At 40.0% G+C, this 18,883-nt stretch overlaps 1 protein-coding gene across 2 annotated transcripts in view; it reads right to left on the reverse strand.

The window, feature by feature from the left end:
• The window catches only part of ELAVL4 (ELAV like neuron-specific RNA binding protein 4), a 100,801-nt gene extending 81,918 nt beyond the window's left edge, over positions 1-18,883 (reverse strand). Inside the window, exon 1 of one of the 2 annotated variants that reach the window (XM_017743568.1) lies at positions 18,495-18,883. In XM_017743568.1, coding sequence (XP_017599057.1) covers positions 18,495-18,761 — 267 coding nt within the window. In that variant the 5' untranslated portion in view covers positions 18,762-18,883. The remainder of the gene's footprint in view (positions 1-18,494) is intronic. The other variant, XM_017743567.1, reaches the window with a different exon arrangement.

Consider the following 18,883-nt stretch of genomic DNA (forward strand, 5'->3'; position numbering starts at 1 on the left):
GGCCGTGCTCGAGAGCCCGCGGGGCGCGGCGCGGGGAGGGCTCTTATGGCGCACGGGATGGGCGGCAGCTGTGCGGGGTGCGGCCGCAAGGCCAGGCGGCGGAGAGGGCACACGTGTGGGTCGCGGAGGCCCACGCGGGGGTGCGGGGAGGGAAGAACCGGGGTAATGCACCCAGGAGCGTCCGCACAGCTCCGCTCCCTCCCGGGTGGTTCCCGACGTGGGAATGGAAATTAATGAAGTGTAGCGGGCAGGGTGAGGTTTGTGATGATCTCCACCATGCAAGTGCTTCCCCTTGTCTCTGACTGGGGTCGTGACCTTCTCCCATAAAGATGTATGAGGAAGAATTTTGAGTAGGTTAAAAAGCCTCTTTTTCAATCAGTGCTCAAGGAAAGGATAAGATGATGTGACACAAATGTATGATCGTGTGCCGCAAATAGAACATTGTGGGAAGCTTTTCCGTAGACATAAGCTTTGTCCTATATTTTTTTAAACAGTTTATTTTCTTGCTGTGTAGGTCATTCTTAACATTAGGCTAAATTTAGATGAAGATTCACCAGCAGCAAAAACTGTCTGAGGAAGGCGAGTTAGACCCATAGCCTCAGCCTCTGCTGTGGCCTGGTCAGGAACCTGGGTGTGTAATTATTTATGTTTTTACTGACTTATTTTTGTTTCAGGTAGCTTGGTTAAAAGTAACAGAATCTCAGACATTTAAATAAAATACCTGGAGTCTAAAAGAATTAGAAGCTTCTAGCTTGCCTGGTTTACTTTAGTGCTGCAAGCCGTATATACAACTTGCATTAATTTCAAGGGTATTTCTACCGCAAAGTGAGGAAAGGCTGAACATCTCAGGCGTTTTGAAGATCTGTACCTGAAACTTCAAAACAGGGTCCAATCTCCGTTTCCAGTAAGGATGGCAGAATTTGTACTTGTTTATGCACTTTGATTTTCAGTTCTTTGTGTATAAATTTAGCTGTGGGTGGAGTATCCTGAGCCAGATTCCTCCCTTTATGCTATACATACAGGATTACAGAAGGATAGACATCATTCTGTGTTAGATTGACAAGGAATTGCATTTCCCAGCAAATGTTGGATCAGAGCCATCTGTTTCAGAAATTAACATAGCAGCAATTTGTTTGTTTGGCTTCATCTGTCTATTAGTTTGGTCCAAATCCTCTTGTTTTTAGAGCCATGCTATCACATAGGAAAAGGATCTGTGATACACTCTGTGCAGACAACCCCTAAAATACATGAATTATTTTAAACAGAGGAGATACGAAATGTCATTGTCGGAAATCCAGATGAAGCTCAAGTAAGACTATTTGTTTTCCTGTAAACAAGTTTGACTTTCTCACAGCACTCTGTCTTATATTAAATTATCTGCCCCTAACCAGTGTCCTGGTCTCAGGATACTTCTCTCCAACCCAAAGTAGTGTTGGTGTACTTTTAGGTGCGGTGGATATTTTCCTTCTGTTTATTTTGACAGAATGATGGAAAATCCTTCCTACTTACAGCCTCTACAACTTTTGAAGAGGTATTGATATTCTCAAAAACTGAGAAGTCTAGCTGCAAACAAGTCAGGAAAAGGGCATCAATCCATTAAATGATAAGGTATCACCACATTAGACAACAGCTTTTCTAAAAGCGTTTCACTTTGAGCTCTGTATACCCAAGGAAATGACATCTCTTACACAGCTTTTTTATTTGTGGCATACCCAGGCTGCACTATTCAGGACTTCAGTTATTTTCCTAGATTTTTTAGCTCTCTGGAAAAAAACCCAAAAAACTACTTAATACTCCAAAAACTTGCATCTACTGTTTTATAGTTCTACTGGATCTGGTTACAGTGCAAATATTTCTCCACAGGTGTAGAGAAAGGTCTACACTGTTGTACAACTATTGATAATTATGTGGCATTTGCTTGATGATGTTTTGATTCAGAGGATATTCCTAACTAGTCTTTGAAAATATAACCAAAAATAGTCATAGGAAAGTCTTCTGTACCCTTGAGAAGTGTAAAGACCAACATAGTTATTATGAAAAGAGAATGCTGGGTAGATCTGCTCAAACAGGAAGTAATTGTGAATGTTTCTTATAACTGAATACTGCTAATGCATGATTTAGAAACTGCACAAAGATTCAGTTCATTTTCATGTTACCTCATTTCTTAGTTACATGGCAAAACCATCAACAAAACCACTTTCTAAAATAAGAACTTACATTTCAGAAAAATGAGTCGTGTGTTGTAGGCAGTGAAAGTGAGGCGAAGTCTCAACTCAGAGGACGTGAGTGCTCATTCTGCACCTGTGCTGGAGATCACCTGTGTTGCTCTGTGTGCCTCTGTCTCTACCTGAGCATCTTGCTCACTGTACTCCTCCCACCGCCCGCCCCATTTCTTTGTCTCATCCGAGCCACCAACAATGGCATCTGCTGGAGTTTGGAAACCTGGGCTGAATGGAGGGGGCGGGAGCTGCCAACAAGAATCGCATACCCAGGTCACTGCTGAAATCATAACACCCAAGGCAGAGCTGTGCTCACATCACCTGATGATGAAACAGCAGCGCCAGCTGAAGTCAGATGGTGACAACATCTGGTGGCTTCTCTGTTCTGCTGTCAGAGCAGGGCGAGGAAATTGCCTGTTCAGAAGGTGCATTCTGAATCAATACATGGGTAATGCACACCACGGTGTTTAGAACAAATAGCAAATGTCAGAAGTAAACAGTTCTGTATTTTAGCAATGGAAAGAGAGTGTAAGTGCTTTTCTAGGGTAAGTGTAGAAAGCCATTACAAAGCTTATCTTTGCAACTGACCTATAAAAGCTATAAACACATCAAAGGCTTTGAGGACATCAGATTCAAACTTTAATTCTTCCCACAGTCAAAACTCCCATGAAGTCAATGTCCCAGGATCACGACTCTGAGTATGCTCAATAATGCTAATGGAACTCAGATTTCCATGGGCAGCTTCATTCACAACTGTAATTTAATTCAGGTTACAGTTTATTAAATAGTGATTTCTTGTAGTGATTTTTCCTCTAAATGGCAGGACGTAAGGCAACACAATTTTTTGGAATAGAATTTCTTGGAGGTTTTATTATTACAGAATAAAAAACTTCTAAAAATGTAGCTGAAATGCTTTTTCTTTAAGACAACAGCTTTTTGCTTACAGTTAGCAGGTTATGAGATTATATTTGTGTCACAAGTAAAGTCAGGCAAAATTTCTTCCAGGTAAAGAGTCTAGACTTTAACAGCAGTCTCAGGTTTTAGCAGCAAACAGTTTTTCTTATATTTTTGTCCATCTCTAACCATAATGCATTTACTCAATCATAGCACCATGGATTTTAGTAAATGTAGCTTTTTGATTTTTTAAAATGCTATGCAAAGATGTCCTTTACTGTAAATACTTAACAAGTTAACCTGATATCATAAGCTACCAAATATAGAGGGGATGAAAATGCCGGTGGATCCCTCTGAATGTTTTAGCCTTAAGGCTCCTGCAGGTTTTATTCGGATTCACAATAGTAGGAGTGGGAAGGAGGAGATAAATAAAACATTTGTTTCAGAAAGTAGGTGACTTTGACAGAACACTGATGTAAACCATGAAGCCTTGCAGATCAGAGGAATATAAGAAGGGAGGCTGGTGAAGAACACTCAACACCAGCCCCCGAGTGGTGCTGATCAGAACAGTTCTGCTTTGCTTTTAAGTATTACTGCACCTTCTCTGCTCTTCTGTAAAGAATTCAGTTGGTGACTCCCACTGATGTATCACAGTCACTCATGTTTTTACACCACTCATTGGATATTTTGGTAAAGGTCTAATCTCATTTGGATTTATTACGATTTATCTCGGATTAAGCATTTATCTGCTAAGGATTATGACCCATACTACGAGGTACTGATGAACCATCAGAGTTCAGGAATGTCTAAGCACATTAGAATGAATCAGCAGTATTATTTTTTGACACAGTCTTCACACATTATCTTTTTTCAATCAACTTTGCAACATTCATACAGATAAGTATCTAATTTTCCTTTAATACGGGCAGTAACCTGGAAAGCTCTTAACATCCAGTAAGAGCAAAGCTGCATTTAATTAGGAGCAGCTTAAAAGATCAGGCCTTGGAGCCACATGACTTTGTATTCACTCTGCCTTCAACTGTCAGTATAACTATTGATTTTTTTTATACCAATTTAAATATTTTTTCTTAGTTTTGAAGTGTATTTTGGTGAGTCTTCCACTGCTATCCCAACTTTCTACTTTTTTCTAATTTGCATAGCCAGGAGTAAAAAGAAGAACAAGGATAAAGAAGAAGACGATACTGTTTATTACCTTTCTGGACTTTTAAGACTTTTTTTTCTGGTTGAAAATGTTTGAACTGCTTTCTCTGTTGATACACACGGTACTGCACCGCAGGAAAAGTGTAGGATTTCTCATGGGTTTAAAAGAAGTTGGTCTTTGGCTTCAGTTTGTGGCAAAGCCACCGATGTACCTATAGTTGCCCCAAAAAGGCTTCTGGCTATTTCCATACTTAATAATTTTGCATATATGTCATACCTTAGAAATTCCATTTTATGTTGTTTTAATTGCACAAATTTGGAGAATTCCGGTTGTCACTTTAAATGTGTATGTTTGGAAGTTTTCCTTACAATTCAGATTTTTTCTTTATGATTATACACACAAGGTTTAAATACTTTCTGGCAGTATTTGGAATGCTGGAAATAAGACCTTGGATATGAAACTGCACAATTTAATGTGTTTAACCACTCTTACTAAAGGAATTAGGGAGAAATATATTGTTCATTTCCAGTATACATTTCTACTGTTTGCTAAATAGTGTCACATTTAGAATGTGCAATCCTATGACAAATTACTACACTGCAGTGTTATTGTTCATTTTGAGGATTGCCTGCAATGTCTGATTTGCTAAGCAGGGAGTTTGCAGTATGAATGTAGCTGTGAAGAGATGAAACCTCTGAAAGGCTGTAAGGGACACCGGTTCCAGTGTGTTTCACTACATGGAGTAATGTAATTAAATCTTGGTTTTCACAAGAACAGTGCAAAATTCACATTTCTTTACAGTGTTGGGATATAGCATGCCCTGTTACCAATTTGCATCACAGTTTCTTATCCAATTAATGCTTAGAGCTATGGACACAGTGATGTGTGTGAAACCTTAGCTCTCATTGCAGTTAAACAAGGAAAAGATTCAGCTGATGAAAAATTAGATGAAACAGAAGAGAAATGGATGAGCACAGAAAAGAACTGATCTGCCATAACTAAAACCATTGATGAATAAACTGTAAAGAGACATAATCAAAGACAAAATTATTTTTCAGTACCTTTTCTGAAAAACATCAAATAGAAAATCATCTGGATTCAGAAGAGAAAGGTTCTTTACCCGCTTTCACATGAGTACGTGTGCAAGGAGAGCAAAATAGTGAGTGAAGGGTATTTTCTGCTAATGGGATACATTAACGTTGCCATGGAATTTGGGATCAGCATGCACAGGGTATTGATCTTAAATGTGCTTCTGAGCTACAAGGATGAGGAGGACATGGTAATTTACTCACTTTTGACATCAGCCCAGAACTACACATGTATAAGGAGAACCTAAGGAATAGGATGGATGGCAAAGCCAAACCTTGAAAAGCCTCTTTCTCAGAATCATAGAATCATTCAGTTGGAAGGGACTTTAGGAGGTTTTCTAGTACAAACTCTTGCTCAGATCAGGGTCAACACTGAAATCACATCAGTTTGTTGAGGATGGGATGCAATGAAGTTTTGAAAACCTACAAGGATCGAGATTCCCCGACCTCTCTGGACAACCTGTTTCAGTGCTTAAATATCCTAAAAAAAAATAAAAATTAATAAATAATCTGTGCTCTGTGTTCTCCTCCAGGACACTGACAGATATTCTGTGGCTTAGGTCTGATGGTAGATGCCCAAGGAATGCCCCTGGTAAGCAGCTGCCAGGTGGAGTAGGACGCGTTAGCCCCTTGGGCCTGGCAGGAGATTGTTAGCCTGGTAGCAGTCTGCCCATCCACACTGTAAAATTCCAGCTTGGATGTGAGTGTGTTGTGGGAGATCATGCTGAAAGCCTTGCTGAAGGCCAGGTAGGCAACATCTATGGCTCTGCCTTTGTCTGCACATCTTCCAGTGCATCACAGAAGGTCATTAGGCTTGGTCAGGTGGGGCAAACCTTGGAAAATCCATGCTGGATGCTGCTTCTAATCCCCTTTCTTTCTTCAGGAATTGCTCCAGCAGACTTGCACCATTATGGTCCCAGAGGACAAGCAGTAGTTCCCGGGATCATCATTCTTATGTTTCTTTAGCATGATGAGCTTTTGGATAAATTTAAGTGTGAAACCAATCTTTAACTTCATAGTTAAAAGCTTTGACATAGTCCACAGTGATACCCTCCTTACAAACAGGGACTAAAAAGTCTGTAAACAATTATTGATCTCCACATGCTACTGGGGAAATTTTCCAAGATCAGTGACAGCTGGGAAATCACTGGCATTTTAAAATTGTATATCAGTGATTCACTTTTTTGGCATTTACAGTATTGCATTATGGCAATGAACATGCTAGATGTGTATTAAAAAAACCAAAATGCTTTTAGCATTTTAGCATTTTTTGTTTGAGCAGTGAAAATATCTTGATACAATTCAAAATAATGGGTTTGTTTATTAAAGATATATACCCATTTAGATGAAGTTAGGATGAGAAAAATGGTTGTTTGTATGAAAATAAATCTGCTTTCTCAACAACAGCATCTCCTGAGGTTTCTTTGATTCAAGAATTCATACCTGGTTACTTTAATGACTAAACCAGGTTTTAACTCCTGTTAACACTGAAAAATGCAGAGAGTTAGAGAAAAGTAAAATGTATTTTGCCCTCCTAAGTCATTGTTGACACAGCCCTCAGTTACATTTTTATTCTGGAATTATTTGCAAGAGAGGGTATTGGTTTCAAGTCATTGTCCTGTGTAAGATTGCAAAAGCCTCTGGTCAGTCATTGAGCTGTCATTATAATTTGGGAGGAGGAGCTGGGCACTTGCCCACAAAAGGGCACAGGTACATGAAAGGAAAATGTTTACAACGTATTAGGTAACGTGCTAAAATCACCTCTTTGCTGAAGAAGAAAAAATGTGTAATCCCAATATTGTTTGGTGCTGCTGGGCAGGAAGGAGTTCATATTAACACAGTGATTCCTCTGGCTGATGAGGGATCTGCTCTGACGCATTCTGAAGGATGTTGCATATGCCTTGGCTGGGAAAATGATGTTTTCTGTGTACTGGTCGAGGATAGAAAAGAAGGGGAAATGGTGGGAGTGGTGACTCGGGTGATCTTTAGAGAAAAAAAATAATGCAAATAGGAATTGAAGATGAGCTCTGCATACTTCCAGGTTTGAAAATAATTAGCAGTCACAGAGTTTGTAGTCCACTGTCTCAGATTTCTGCACTGCAAAAATACATTTTAATATAGATTTAAAAATTGGCTAATAAGATTAGCTGGCTAATATTTTAATGTAAAAGGTATGTCACAGAAAATGACAATCTGAATTGGGAGAGAAAAACAAACATAACACACAATAAGCTGATTTGAGCTAAGAACTTTGAACACAGACTAACTTGTTCAAGATATGACTGATTTTATTTTAATTCCATGACAGCATCATTTCATCCACTGTGTCTTGACATGAGTCCTGTAAAGGTTTGTATTTTGCCTTCTCAGCGTCTTTTAGGGAATGATTTGTGATTAGGAGTACAGAGACTATTTCAAATGTCTCTTAAAATATGTGGTATTGCAAACAACGGATATAAAATGAGATTCACACACATAGCTTTGCTGGTGGCCAAGAACTGCGTTGCAATATGCCGGAAATCCAAACATCCTCCTACTCCCAGAGCCTTGCTGACAGATCTACAACAACTTCTTTCTCTTGAAAAAGCTACTTACAGAATCAGAATAAGAAAGAGAGAAGCCTGCTTATTCTGAGAAACTAACATAATACATAAAATGGGAGGTTAAAGATTCCTCATCAACAGGAAAATCACATTTCTTCTTGAAAATTTTGCAGTTTCAAGTAACATCTAGATTATCTCAAATCCCCACAAAAACCAGAGATGGAAAAATCATGTCATCTCTGAAAAAGCAACAACCCTTAGGATTAGTGTCATTGTTGTCTTGTATAGCCTTTTAGACCTACAAATCATTGGGCTTCTGCCTTAGTACAGGGGTGTATATCAATGGAACTTGATACAGAAATAGAACCTCAGCTCAGCAGATCCTCCTTTCTTGAAAAACCCTTTAAAAAGGCAAACACAAGGGAATAGAAAAACAAGTAACTTTTCCACGGATGTGTATTTTAAACATAGCATATTTTGCAAGAAGGACTGTTGTTAGATGCTACATATTTTAATTAGCTGTTTAGAAAATCAGGTTGACAATGTCCTTTAATTAGTAGACATTGACTTATTCCACGTGTATTATGGCACAGTGAATCTTATTAAGATAAATGTTTCTCTCTGAAGAGATGAAAAAAAAAATCCACTATCATTTGTTTGCTTACCAGATTGCTCACCATCAATACGGCTGCTATTTAAAATGATGAATTTTAGTCACATATTTAATTAGCTAATAGCTGATCTCACTGTAGGGTCTTGATCCTGCTTACATGTGTTCTTTCATCCTGAAAAAGTCTTTGGTTATATCTTGTTTTTGAAGTTTTCGTTTGAAATTGTCCTTGCTACTTTCAAATCTAAAATGCAATAAATTAAATTATTAAAAGTAAAAATTCTTGTGAAAACATTTAAGGTTTTGAGTATAGTTTTATACCTACTGCTCATTTTAATATATTGCTAGAGGCTATGAACTTAAAAAAAAATTACAAGTTTTTAAAGTTAGGTTTTCCACTTGCTGCAGATGTTTAGTTTGTGAGAAAATTACGTGCACTTTAAAAGGCTATAAACTAACTTAAGAGTTCAATGCATTTGTCTGCCACTGCTCAGTCTGCAGTCTTCTCACAGAATTCACACTGTTTGAGGGCCACAGTTTGAAAGTGCAGCAAATGCACTGTAGCCTATACTGTGTCATGATAACTATTAAAAAATAGTCTTAATGGTGTTCACATGAAGGACATAAAGCTCCTGTGGGTGTCACTGGTTTGGAAGAGGGCTCTTCATGGGAGATTCTTTATTTTAATTGTTCACTGTATGTGACAAATGGTGCTTTTTAATCCCACAGATTATGTTAATGCCGAGAATGGCATTCAAGGGCAAACATCCCTCTCTCTTCACAGAAGACGACATTCTGAGTCATATGGATTGGCTAGTCATGCAAGGAGCATGCAAGGGAGTTGGCCTTGATGATTCTTATGGACACCTTCCAACTTGAGATGTTCTGTGGTTCTGTATGACTGGCCTCTAAACCTGTCATTTTCCTTCCCATTTGCAGTGTTAAGTCATTCCATCAGTACAAGGAAGATAAGCAAGAAGAAAGTTAATAAAGCAGAATTTTCTTTGTTATGGAGACTGTTTTGAAGGGATTGCAATGGCAGGTACTGTGCTGCCAAGGAAAAAGGATGCTGGAGACTCTGCAGAAGGTCCAGGCTTGCCTGTGAATAATCTGGAGGCAACCTTGGGGGGTGAGGTAAAGCCAGGCTGCATCCATTGCAAAAGGTCTGAAGAAGTTCTGCAACATGGGCTTGTCACTGAATTTGTGGCTAATGGATGTGTACCTGCCGTGGAATTTGCATCAGTTTAAACTATATATATAACTATCACTAAAACTTGTTAGTAAACTTCCTTTGAAAGGACGTTTTGAAATAATACATGATCAATGGTATGAGTTCCTAGAGAAACTGTTATGGGCCAGATGGCTCAAAATCAAGAGAATTTGTTTGCTGAAACCAAAGGGCATGAGGGTGCCTAGAGCTTGGTGGTGGTGGGCCAATAACACACCACCAGACAGGGTGGAATATCCATCATGCTTGTTTTGCCACTGCCAGTTTACTCACACTGAACAGCAATCAAGCTTCAATCTCTATTGAAAAACTGGCTATGTTACTTAAAGTATTCTCTGACCTCTGGAGCATGTCATTACAAAAAGAAGGGCATAATTGACTTTTTGGATATGCAATTATTTATTCTCGCAGCTGTCCCATAACAGCATAAATTATAAACCTTACCTCTTAGGCAGGCAGGCAAAACTCAGTTACTTTAGCCCTGCTGTTTAATTAGCATTTACAATTGGACATTTTTTATATCCCAGTAAATGTTGCCTGAGTGAAGACTTCCCCTTAACCAATTATACCAGATGTTTTTCTGTGAAGGTCCTAATTAAATAGCATCTATTCTTATGTTTCCTTTAGTCGTGCCTCTTGTGTGGATCTCTGTCAGAGTGCCATGCCACACTGGGACACTTTACCCACATTTCTGTCACTTTCAGGTTCACTGCCTGGCTGCACCTGCTCCCCTTAAAAGTTCTTGCTTTCTGTATGGGAGGAACATCCTGATGGGCAAGGCTGGGACTTGGAAATCAGTTTCTTGCTCTATAGCAGGATCCTTAAGTGATTGCTAAGTCACATATGACCTCATCAGGATGATGTAACTTCAGGTGGCTGATGGATTCACTGCTGTAGTGTCCAGTCCTGCAGATTCCAGCACAGAATTTTAAGCAAAGCTGGAATTTACTTGGAAGCCTCCTCTACAGACATCGTCACGGTGCAGATACTGTACCTGGCTTGTGAGCAGCTCTGCCCCTCATTACAATTTTGGCACAGTTTCAGGAATGGTCAAGATTAGGTGTCCTGGACAGCGCTGTGCCCTCTCCTTAATCAGACCCTCAGTACTGAGCCTCCCTTCTGTATAATGGAACATTACTTTCTGGCAGGTAAGATTTTAAGAGCTTTTCTATTCCAGGTCCTTTTTCCGAGAGCTGATTTCTAAGTTGCCACCACTTTTGTGTGTGCTCAAAATATGAAAAGGAAATCAGCTTCCTTTCTCTGGTACAGCAGCCACCCTCCTAAGTGAGTCAATGAGTTCCCAAATGTAGTATTTCAATGCCACATGAAAAAGTACGGAGTGAGAGATATATTAGTGGGAACACTGTCTCAGTGCCAATCCTTATGGGTCAGAGGATTACAAAATAAAGTAGCCCATCTGTGCTTCACCAAGTATCTTCATTTAGAAGATAAACCTGGTAATTTAACCACATTTTTACTGTGTACTTCCTTCATCCAAACTTCAAGTGATTCTAATTTCATATGAATGCCTTAATTTTTAAATTGTCCTTGATTTCAAGATGGATTAGCTAGTAATTACATTAAATTATTTCTGCAGATTCTGATCAGATACATATATACCCATTAATTTCCTTAAGATCTTAATTTGAAGGGTTTTTTTTTCATTTATAGGGTCACTAACTCTTGCAGTGAGGGGCAGAAAGTTTGCAGGCCGGAAGGGTCACTGAAGCTTTAGAATGCAGAAAATGTTATGGATACAAACTTTTAAAAGTTCATGTAATTTTTTCTACAGACTCAAGGTTCAAGGTTGGGGACAGATAATTGTGATTATGTCCTACTGGATATTCAGTTCTCAGCACTGCTATTTTAACAAAGGAAACAATTTTGGTAATCATGGTGTTCAGGAACACCTAGAATTTTGTATTACTTGGATGAAACAGAGAAATTAAGGAAAAGATGCTGTGTGTTTCATGTCTCCAAACACATAAAATAGTGATTTAAAAATGTTACTGTGAATGTGGCCTTGGTTCTCTAAGGATTCTCTAGCACCACTAAAGCCAGGTGTCTGTCTGCCTATCTCACCCTGGTAAGGCTGGAGTTTGTGTGGGGAGCACCAATCCCTGATCATCTTGTGGACCATCATCAGAAATGACATTGTCCTTGGAGGCATAATGATCTTTTTCTCTTGAGTTCTCATTATTTTGCCATAGTAGGTAGTATTTAGGACTAGAATCACTGAACAATGCTATTTCCTGTACTCTTGAGGGAAGGTGGTTGGCTTTGGTAGGTCCCACATTTTGCTTTACTCTGTGCCCTGGATTCCACAGAGAATGGGTCTAACATGTTCTTATCCCTTTCCTAAGCTGATGGAGTGCTGCTATGGGCTTGAGTTTTCCTTATTGTACTATTATTAAAGGCAAATGTTGATAATATTTTGCACTCCAGGGAGTTGTTTTGGTGGCACTGAAGGGCTTATGGAGTAACTGGGAAGGCAGCAATATTCCTGCACAAGTGCAGTGCAAATCCAAAGGTGAAAGACGAACAAGGACCTCAAGGGCTGACAACCTCGAGCCATCAAATGCATTGGACTCAAGCCCTCACACCAACTTAGCTACCAAAGGCAATCAACCGGCAGCCCCTGAGTTCATTCCTTGGATTCCTAAAAGGAATAAACCCATCACTGTTCATCCATGTGGCTGACATTGGCATAGTTCTCCTTCACTCGTATCTGAGTACTCGTAGGACTTGTATGTGATAGGAGCAAAAGAGAGTTCCTTGCTACTTAGTGTGAGAAAAAAATGCTAGGGAAGAGAAGTGCATATTAGGGTGAGCCAACTGTTTACCATGATCTGCTAATGTGAAAACTAAAAATGGCCTTTCTGCACTGGGATTTTATCGTGTATTAGTTGCCATGTGTTAGTGAACATAAGCTTATTGCAGTCTCAAGTAAATTCCTGCCATTTCAGTTTACCTCCTCTCTCCCAGCTGCTACATGTAGTGATTGTCTCTCAGAGATTTGCTGCTCCTTTTTCTGTGCCACTGGAACCTTGAGAAATCACAAGTTTATTTTATAAGTATGGAATTTAACATGGTTCCTAAATTCATTATGAATTCTCCTTTCCTCTAAAGAATTAAATTTCAGTTGAGGGCCAAATAATCAGTTTCAAGACAGCAAACAATTGTTCAGTTAATCCGAAATTAAGTTCTGATTATACCTCTCTCATTTTTCCAGATGTTCATTGGCTACATTAAAAGAATTTTATCAGAGTAGATCCTGAGAAGGATTAAAAGATAGCAGAGAACTTTAAGGTTTATAGATGATTAAAATGCGATGCATAAAATGTGTCTGTACATACAGACACAGGACTGAGTCTGGAAAATGTCCATAATAATTTTGAAATATTAATGAAAACCCAATACTTAGATATTAAATATTTTCAGTAAATATATTAAAACATCACACAAGCCTATACTTTAATTTCTAAGCATAGGTGTAGTAATCTTTGCCACCAGGACTGGGTCAGAATCCTGTAGACCCCTTGGGAATGCCCACCAAGTTACAGACTCTGTTTAGCAGCTACGCAGTTAGGAACCCCTGGAAAGCACTTTCCCCACTGCGGGCTTCCAGGGAATTCTAGGGTTCCAGTGTAGAAGAGTTCTTTGGGCTCCTCCTCTGAATGGCACAGAATTCTAGCCTAACATTATTCTTCAGGTTTGAAATTCGAAACCATCTTGATCCTCATGCTCAAATCCCAGGAGAACTGACTTAGCCCTTCACCTTTCCCAGATAAAGCGTGCTTTTATCACGTACGCGTGTATACCTTTCTGATGGGAACTTAAAAATGAAGGTTATTTCCTGAAAAGAATTTCAAAGTCTCAGTTTTGTAATAGCAAGGGTTTACTCGTGGCCTTGGGTAACATTTCTTTTTCCATTCTGCACCCAGGTGGCTGGCACTGACCTTCCTTCCCTTTCCTAGTCAAACGCAGGGCAGAAGTGCACGCTGGCAACCGAGCCCTTGTCAGCCCTGCCTGGCTTAGAGGGACACTGAAAGAGCAAGGACGTGCGTCTGAGAGAGCTCTATACATTGGTGATCCCTGGCTTTTACAAGCCCAGAAGTGCTTGTGGAAGAGTGGAAAAGCAAGGTAGCATTCCAAATGCCAGAGTCACAAGTTGTTCACCTTCCTTCCAGCACAGCTGTCGTTTGCAGCCTGGGTTCCTTTGGGCCGACAGTGTCTCTGTGTAATTGCACAATATTGATGCATATCCGTGAGAATAAACCATTAGGAACAAACAGTTCAAAATATCTATAAAATGTACAATTTAAAAAAATATTTTCAGGTGTGAAATGAGATGATGCTTTGCCTGCAAGGGCACAAATTGATCCAAGTTTTGTGATGATGGTGTCACTGGTTTCATATCAGTTATCTCAGCATAACTCTTTGATTATTTCTGAAATCATGCACAAAATGAGGGGAGATTCAGTTTGACCTTTCCAGACTTGCTGCATTTTAATTTTTCCTATGCTTAGAAATAATACAGAAAAAAACCCAACAGGTAATATTATTTTTGTATAAAGCTCTCTAATTATACTAGGCATGTTCAGAATACATTAAAGACACTGTCCTGACACAAAAAATTTACAGTGTGCTTTCAGATATTACATAACTAATGAGAGCAATAAATGCTGGGAGAACGAATGGATCAAGGTTACAATAATAAGATTATAGGATTCCTCCACTATGTGTGCATGGTTTACAATTCACTTCAATTTTGCTACCTCAGTCTGGGCTTTGGTTTTTCATTTTGGCTTTTTCTTTCTTTATCAGATTTAATTTCCTCTCTGAATCCACCAGACCATAACAACCTGGCTAAAAACTCTGACCAGACTTTTGATTTTCTCTTTTTTATTCCTTCTTTTTTAATTTGGATTGTGCCTGCTCTTTTTGTGCAGCCACCATCAATGCCCTGCTTGTATCGGAACCATTGTTAAGGCCTTTTCTCTGACAGTAGTCACAGTTGAAATATACTTGAATGCTTGCACTACTTTATTCTACATGGGGAAAGGGATGCAAAAAGAGTACCTGTATAATTTCTACACAATTAAACCTGCATTCTTAAATCCCCACGTTGAAGACCCACAACAAGCACCATGCATGTGGTGTGTGAAACGCATGCAAAACTCGTGCTAATGCTCCATCTTCTCGTTCTCATCCAGCCTTAACAGTCACTTACAAATGATTTGAGAAAAATCAATAATGCACCTTACTGGCTTTTTTGTAATGTATAAGAAAGGGCGTTTTTTTGCCAATTTTTTAAACACTGAAAATATCAGGATTGTAAAATTGGATTTTTATTGATTTTCTTGGAAGATCTTTGGGGTTTCGACAGACATGTATTGACAGCAGCCACCTCTAGCTAAATCAGAAGTATTGAATGTAAAACACAAATCATTTGATCTTCAACATATTTGAATTATCCTCATGTTAAAAAAAAAAGTGATCAGGAATCTTTTTTCCTTTCAAGTTTTTGCTCTTGTGTTATTATTCTTATGTTCTTTACTCACCGCAGCCTTGCAGGTTGCAAATGAAAGATAAACAAACAACGGAATATCTAATGTTTCAAATACAAGCACAGATAAAAAAAGTAAAGCATGCTCCTCAAGTCCTTACAGATTATAAATAAGTAGAGAAATGGCACAAATCTGTATTTAGAAAAATAATTTATTTCTCAATATTTGTAATGAAGGGAGTTGTCAGTCACATTAATTTTATGTAAATTTACCTAAGCTGATGAATCATAACTGAAATACTGTCTAATCTTCTTGGTTTTGGCCAGCATTTCCATTTTTATTTCAATTGCCTCAATTTATTTTTGTTTGCTTATATAACGAGTTTGAAGGGCCCATCCCAGGACCCATAATGAGCAGAGTGAAAAGAGAGGCTGCTTCAAGGCACTGCCAGTCCCACACAGGCAGTGGCTGCCCAACACAGCAGACCAGTCCCCATGACAGACTCTCAGCTTGGCACACAGCTGACGATTCATTATCATTCCTTCAGTAGACATCACAGCAGAGGAGATTTTTAGGGAGGGATTTGAAGGAGGAAAATTAGGTGAGTGGGAGTGAGAAGCAGCAGCGAGGGAAAGCATGAAGGTGCTGGTTTGAAAATGTAACAAGCAGAGAGTTATTACTGAATGAAATGTGTGGGGGGAAGCCGTTGGTTTCTCCATAGGCTATTAAAAGATGATGGGGTGGGAATAAGCTGCAAAGAGCCACAGAAGTGAGGTAGCTTTTGCTTGCCAAGATGCAGAAGGGGGCGGGGGACACGCTGGAACAAGGAATAGGGCTGAAGCAGCAAATGTGAGGATAACCAGGGCACCAGTGTTTTGCAACAGTGTTCTGTTATTCTTTGTTGTTTTGTAATGTCCAAAATCATATTGTTGGCGCCAAAGGCCTCTCTGTACTAATGACAGCCCCAACATGTTCTTAGGTGCTCTGAAAATGCACAAATAAAAAAAATCAACTCCTGAAAATCATTTCCCTCACCCTTCAGCCCTGATTCAAGTTACACCATTCAGTTATCTTTCTATTTCCAAAAGAACTTTCTGTATGAACTTTCCAGCTCTCTCTTGTCAAATTATCTTACTGTTTTTGGAAAGACTGCATATCATCTATATTTAACACCAGCTTGGTGAGGTGACTATAACATAGCATTAAACTCAGACTAAAAAAATGAGTGTGGCATTTCTAGGTTTTTCAAGTGTGTTAACTCAGAAGAGATAATTTGACTGGAAAAAGTGCTTTCCCCCAAATGTCTTTGATTTCAATAGAACTTCTTGCAGGTATTTGAGTTGAGTTAATCGACTCGCAATTAGATGCAAAAGGCCTTTGGATTAGTGTTTGTGGTCACCATAGAAGCGAGTCTCAGGGAAATGTGAATAAAGAGGTCACCCAAAGAACAGATATGGAAGGTCTCTCCACAGGCACTTAATTCTTAGAAATTTACAGATGAAAAATGCTATATGGGTATTAATAGATAGGAATGAAATATGGATGAGGGGACACTAAAGCTGGAATAGCAAGTAGAACAAAGGGAATAAGGGGACGTGGGGACATGGTAAGAAACCAGACTAGAGCTGCAAACTTGGACAGAACTGTTTAAGATTAAAAAAAAATATATATATTAAACAAAGGAACGAAGAAGTAAGTAATATGAGAAATTATCTGAAGGACAGCTGGGATGGGACATGGCTATCAGGGAACCTAAAAGAAAGAAGAGGAAGATCAGAGTATATGTGGCATATTCTGAAGAAGGAAGTCCCAGGATCATTTGCCCAGCAATAAATAAGGAAGAGCAGAAGGCCTGGGTGATTTGCTGGCCTAGAGCAAGGCTGTAAGGGAAAGAATGTGTCTGTGGGGATGTGGGCACTTAGTGTAGCTCACTGTCAGCAGCGAGACGAATCAACCTTTTTAGTATGAGAGTGACCACCTATAGTTTATAATGACTGCAGAGGGAAAGGTCTAGAAAATATTTTTCCAGAGCTTGGATCTAGATGGCTTCCAGCATTCTGTGCAAGGGTGTATCTTCCAACCTCATCACAAAACCCCCTTGGTACACCACTTTAGACAGGTATTTCATCATGGAAGAGGAATGTGGCTAAAGTAACGTTAAATTAGCTTTATGTAATGCTAAAGTAAGATACTGAGAGCGAAGAGAAATAGATAAAGGAAAGAGGCCTAGGTGCCGCTGAAAAAGAAAGGAAACAGTAAAGGAAAAGAAACCACAAAAATAGATGCTGCAAAAATAACCAGAGAACTATGAACTGAAAGAAGAACGAACAAGGCTGCAAAAAGGAGCAGGCTTTCTCTTTTCCAGAGAGAAAGGAAGCAACTGACCCCACAGAAAAATCTACGCATGCAAAACCTGCAGGTATTATTCACACGAGTCTTGTTAAGAGGAGTTGAACTGGAGCAGAAAAGGCACATACTTGGTAGGAAGACAAAGAGGTAAAGTGATGTTTAAATAACAACTTAGATGGAGAAAGATGCAATTTTTACATGCCTTACATTTTAAGCTTGGAGTGTTTCCATGAGTGGTCATTGGTCACTAGGAGATGGTTACATTAATTTACTAGCTCTAAGGAAGCAAACACCTGAGTGTGTACATAACAATAAACACAGTCCTGCCCATTTCCATTGCCTAGCATTGCTCGTGTACTCCCTGTTTCAGAGTTTTAACAGCCACCCGGTTTGGGGTGCGTTCAGCCCCACGTCTGCCTGGGTATGCACATAAACATGAGTCTAGGCTTGATGCCTGAGCTTGTAGCACTGTGCTTGTCCCGTGGTCAGCCTTGCTTCCGAGAGGCTGGAGTTGTCTGCGTTGAGGATGCACAATGGAGCTTGCGGCTCAAGCATTAGTGAGACACGCATGATCACACCCAGCCTGCCGGGTCCCCCGGGACTCACACACATAATTAGCCCCTCTGCACCAAAGCCTTCATCACCGTGTTTGCCACATGGTGAGTGTCACCCAGCGGGCCCGCGAACACGCGCACACAGAAGCCCTCCCGTCCCCAGCACTGCATTTGCCATATGGTCAGGCTCACCTGCTGGGGCTGGGGCAAGGAGACAGACGGGCAACACTCACACACATAATGAAGTTCCCCACTGGGCTGCCTTAAGAAATTAAAAAAAAAAGGAAAAAGAAAAAGAAAAAAAGAGTTGACATAACTGCCACATAACCAGACTCACCTGCTGAGTTTTGGGGCAGGGTGGGGCAGTCACGCACACATGAATTGGCCATCTCTGCCGGTGCTGTTCCTCAGTGCATGAGGCTGGACTCGGAGCAGGAGCGATGTGCTCCCTTCCCCTGGGGTGACAGAGATTCTGAACCCACACAGGCCGCCGGCTCCTCTGCCCCCCGCTGCCCTGAGCTATGTGGAGGGGGACATGCACCTCCTTAACACCAGGACATCGGAAAATAGGAAGAATTTCTTCACAGGAGGGGTGGTTAGACATGGGAATGGACCGCACACGGAGGCGATGGTGTCGCCGTCCCTGCAAGTGTTTAAGGAAAGACTGAACGTTGCACTTGGTGCCATAGTCTAGATGACATGGTGGTGTTTGGTCTTAGACTGGAC

The sequence above is a fragment of the Corvus brachyrhynchos genome, unplaced genomic scaffold (genome assembly GCF_000691975.1).
Source record: "Corvus brachyrhynchos isolate BGI_N302 unplaced genomic scaffold, ASM69197v1 scaffold48, whole genome shotgun sequence".
Classification (NCBI taxonomy): domain Eukaryota; kingdom Metazoa; phylum Chordata; class Aves; order Passeriformes; family Corvidae; genus Corvus; species Corvus brachyrhynchos.